Source organism: Rosa chinensis, chromosome 2 (assembly GCF_002994745.2).
Source record: "Rosa chinensis cultivar Old Blush chromosome 2, RchiOBHm-V2, whole genome shotgun sequence".
Classification (NCBI taxonomy): Eukaryota; Viridiplantae; Streptophyta; class Magnoliopsida; order Rosales; family Rosaceae; genus Rosa; species Rosa chinensis.
Genome location: NC_037089.1, coordinates 25,468,086 through 25,473,143, shown reverse-complemented (window position 1 = coordinate 25,473,143; position 5,058 = coordinate 25,468,086). Strand labels below are relative to the sequence as shown.

The 5,058-nt window shown below is 39.2% G+C and overlaps 1 protein-coding gene across 1 annotated transcript; it reads right to left on the bottom strand.

Moving 5' to 3' along the window:
• Nucleotides 1–3,141: 3,141 nt before the first annotated feature.
• LOC112183986 lies at nucleotides 3,142–3,558 on the bottom strand. The gene has a single exon (XM_024322301.1). It carries the CDS (start codon nucleotides 3,556–3,558, stop codon nucleotides 3,142–3,144), a length of 417 nt encoding a protein of 138 aa, XP_024178069.1.
• Between the last annotated feature and the right edge of the window lie 1,500 nt (nucleotides 3,559–5,058).

Here is a 5,058-nt window from a genome sequence, read left to right as displayed (position 1 = left end):
TCAATACAAGCAAGTTTGGCTTGGGCTTTCAACCCTAGCCCCAACTAGTTCACTACTCACACATAGCTAGATACACAAGCTTCAACATTCTATTAAACATCAAATACATAAAGAGATAGAGAGTAAATGGTGACTATTGATGATGCCGGAAGAGGTGGTGGAGATGGGTCTCCGTGAACATGATGTGGTGGTAGTCACCTCCTTCTCCTTGCTCCAAGCTCTTGATATTGGTAAGAATAGTGAAATTTGGGATCTCTAAGATGAGTTGTGGTGTTGAGTGGTGGAGGAAATGGAGGTTGTAGTGGAGGAAATGGAGGTTTTTAAGAGGTGGAGATGGTGGTTTTAGTGGTGGAAATGGTTGTTTATTCTCTAGAGAGAAAAATGGATCTTGGATAGGATGAATATGATTGAATGGAGTCAATAATTCTGAATAATTGGTCTTTGGCCTCTTTTTGATCAGCTAGGTGTGTCATCTTTGGTCCCCAAGTGTGCAAGAGATGCTCTTACACCATTGTCCCCCAAATGGTCCCAAATTGGCAAGGTGATAAAAAGACAAGGTGTAGGGAGATATTTGAATGTCAAGTGATGGGATATTCTCACCACCATAGTTCTCCTTTGCTGGAGAAAAGACCCTCCATGAGTGGCGGCTCGCCGGAAAAGTTTGCCGGAAAAGTCGATTTGCAATTTTCTTCCCATCTCCGTGTCTTCTTCCCCTACCTTCAAATCTCCGCATTTCAAGCCTCAAATAGTCATTTTATTCTTAATGCAAGGTTTCCTACAAATAAAAGAAAATGGATTAAAAAGGGTAAAATTAGCATAGAAGACAAATCAATTTTCATAATTATGGGACATAATTGCATAAGTAATTTGTGACTCAACAAATACCCCCAAACTTGAATATTGCTTGTCCTCAAGTAAAAGCATTAACCCAAATCCGAAACATAACAAAACTAACACAACCTAATCCTCCCAACATTATCCTCAAAGAACACAATTTGCTCAAGGCAAGAAAATCAAGTCATGTCTCAAAAGTTTATGAAGCTATGGGACAAATGCTAGAGTGAAATGTATGTCATGCCATGATTGTCACTTTGATGCACCAAAACCAAGCTTGCACAACAAAACCGTGCTAACCATAAACTCACTAGATTTTCACTCTAATTTTCACGCAAGTGTTTAAAGGTTAGCTATACTATCACTCAAACAATCTCATGTAAATGCCGCCATATGCTTGCTTTTCAATCTCATCTCCACAGGTCATGCACAAACCATCTTGGATCAAAAAGAACTTTTATTAGATTGTAATGGGGCTTAGGGCAAGGGGTTACAGAAATGAAGTGGATAGGGAATCACAAATTCCAAGCAACTTAGCAAGCAACTCCCTTATTGAGATTTTACAAACTTAAGACCTTAAGATGCTTCATATGCTTCACTCTCTTAACCATTCCCCCAAACTTTAAACTAAAAACTATTTATTGAACTAGAGAAACTTTCTTTTTGGATTTTTTTCTTCTTCTTCTTTTTTTTTTTTGACTTTCTTTCTTGATTTTCTTGAAATGTAAAGACAAATTATAACTGCATAACAAACATAATACTCCCCCACAAATATTTCTTTTCAAGTACCCCCAAACTTTGTTTCTTGAAGCATCTTGACATATACAATCTCACATTGCTCACTAAGAAAACTTGGAAAGGGTAAGGCTAGTGTTTAAGCTAGAAGGTAAGACAATTGTGGTGCAAAGAAATGAAAGGCTAACAAAAGGCACAAATTGGCAAGCTAAGGATAATCATCTTTTTAGGACAAGAGCTTGTTTGGCCATGGTGGAATTCCTATTGTCTCAATCATTTCCGCGATGTATTCATGCTTGACAAAAGTTTTGAGAGATATAAAGCAAGTTCTAGAGATACAATTCACAAAAGATTGATCACACATGAAGAATAAAGTGCTAAGAGCTATTGGATGCACTTTTATTAGGCTCAAAACTCACATTTGTGGTGCAAATAGTTCTCACAAATCTTGTCATGCCGACCCTATCTCAATGCATCAACTTGACAATCAAAGGTAACAATAAAGTTACGCATAAGTCCCATCACCTTTATTTGAAAAATTGAATTCGCAAGACATAGACATGCTTTCTAGCCCTTTACAAATCAAGTTCAAGTTTTATCATAGGAGTTTGAAGGAACTAAACACAAACAAAACTAGAAATAACTAAAAGCTAAAAACAATTTTTTTGTTTTTTGTTTTTTTTGTTTTTTGTTTTTTTTTTTTTAACAATTTGAATTTATACTAAGCCTTCCCCCCACACTTGAACTTAACATTGTCCTCAATGTTAAAAAGTGTTTTCTTGAATGCTTTGCAATGAAAGAGTCAAGCATGGTAAGAAAGAGCATGCAAACTATCACAAAAACAAAGAAGTGCCCGGAATTTAAACACATGCAATGAAGTACATAAAGCAAGAAAAAGGTTTAGGAATACTCCCCCTTGTAGACCATGAAGTTCATTCAATTCACCAACAATCACCAACATGCAAGGCTTTAAGCCCTTGCCTTCCAAGCTAAACTTTAATGGTGTCATTTTTTCAAGAATGGTTTCAAGGGTTTTCCTCCTCCTTCACTTGCATTATGAGCTTGGCTACCTCCAAGTAGGGCTTTGTTTAAGGACTTCTTGCCGGTCCCTTGATTCTTCATTCACTCAAGGGGGCTTCTTGAGACAACCATCTCCCTTGTTTACCTTCTTTGAACTTCCAAGGCAAGCTCCCATGTCAACAAGTGCTCCCTTGAGCAATCCTCCAATTTGTTTCTTCTTCTTGATAGGAGTGAGGAGTGACTCAAAGCCTTGTGAACATGGTAAAACCTGAAGAGGTGCCCAAACTTCTTTCTTATTTTTCTCATCTCCCCTTACTCTTGCCTCTCCATAGTAACCCAAAAAGTAGCATTCATTCATGTCATCCAGAATTTGAAGGGGAGGAAAGATTTGGAACTTGATTTTGTCTCCAAGTACCTTCATGCTCAGGGTGCCTTTCTTCACATTAATCTTGACCCCGGCAATGGCCATGAAAGCTCTTCCAAAGATGATAGGAAGCTCATTGTCAACCATGGGGGCTTCCTTCATGTCTAGGACTATAAAATCCACCGGGATCACAAACCTTGCAAATTGACAAGTACATTCTCCAAGATTTCTCTAGGATACCTCACGCTTCTATCTGCCAATTGGAGAGTGATTGAAGTTGGTTTCAAATCTCCTTCAAGACCAAACTTCTTTAAAGCTGAATAGGGCATTAAATTGATACTTGCCCTAAGATCCATCAAGCAATTGTCAAAACTAGTTTCTCCAATCTTGCTTGGAATAGTGAAGCTTCCCGGATCTTTAAGTTTTGGTGGAAGCTTTCTTTGAATGATAGCACTCACTTCTTCACAAAGAGCCACTTGCTCATATTCTTTGAACTTTTTCTTCTTCATGCACATATCCTTCAAGAACTTAGCATAAGATGGGATTGTCTTCACGGCTTCAAGGATTGGAATGTTTATATGAAACTTCTTGAACAAATCAATCATCTCCCTCAATTGGCTCTCTTTCTTGAGTTTTTTCTCTTATTGCCATATAGCTTGAGGGTAAGAGAGAGACACTTCTTCTTCTTGCACAATCTTCAAAGGAGGATTGAAGGTGATACCTCTTTTGAATGGCCTTTCAATTAGAGTAGAAGGAGAGGCTTCATTATCATGAGTTCCAACCTTGGCATTGAAATTGTCCTTCAAAGCTTCTTCTTGCTTCTCATCGGCATAAGCATTCTTCTTATCATTCAAAGCTTCTTCTTCACCATCATTGAAGCCTAAGATGACTTCTCCATGTGACAACTCTCTTGCTTTCCCCTTTGATCTTCTTTCAAAACCGGGTGGCTCCCTTGGAGTTACATCTTCCTCATTGGTAGGCATCTACACATTGTTCTCCACTTGCCTTCCACTTCTTAAAGTGGTAATAGCTTTGGCTTCATGCCTTGGGTTATTCTCCACTTGGCTTGGGAACACACCTTGCTTCCTTTGACTCAACTCACTAGCTAGTTGCCTATTTGTACCTCAAGCTTGCTCACACTTTGTTGAATGACATTGATCTTCTCATCTTACTTTGCTTGATTATTCACAAAGGCCGCCATCATTTCTTCAAGGGTAAGTGTCTTTCTTGCTTCTTGAATTGGCACTTGGGGTTGTTGTAGAGTTAGAGGTTGTTGAAGTGGTGCTTGATAAGGTGGTCTAGGAGCATGATAAGCATTGTTTGCTCCTTGATTGTTGAAGTGTGAGCTACTTGCACCTTGATATCCACCTCCTTGCCTTTGGTAACCTTGACCTTGTTCACGGTTTTGATTCCCACCCCAACCAAAATTAGGGTGGTTCCTCCATCCGGGATTATATGTGTTGCTATAAGGGTCATTCTTTGGCTTTGTTTGGTTCGCTTTGTGAACACTCTGTTGTGCTATGATACACACTTTCGCAAATCAAGCAAGCTTGTTCCATGGCTTTGACTCCTAAACTAGGCTCCCGAATTTGGCTTGGTGATGCCATTTGATTGAGGGGTCTTCCTTGTGCTTGTAGAATCATGTCAAGCTTTTGCATATCTCCTTCTATCCGCTTCAACTCTTGTTGCATTTGAACACTTGAATGTCAACATTATACATGCCTCTCCTTTGCTCTTGCTCCCTCATAGGTACTTGTGCACTCTTCATCATCATTGGCTTTCTATCCGAGGCACCATCATAGAGTTGAGAAGATTCACTCATTTCATCTAGGATCTTCATCGCTTCATCTTTGGTCTTGTTCATGAAACATCCCCCACAAGCATTGTCAACTCTCCTCCTTATGTCTTGTGAAAGTCCGGTGTAGAAGGCACTTAATTAGAACCGCTACCTTAGAGAGGCCATGATTGGGAATACCACCTTCTATATCCTTGAATCTCTCCCATGTCTCATAGAATGACTCATTTGGTAGCTCTCAGAAGTTCATCAACTCATTCCTCAATGAATTGGACTTGTGAGGAGGGAAATAGAACTTGAGGAATACCCT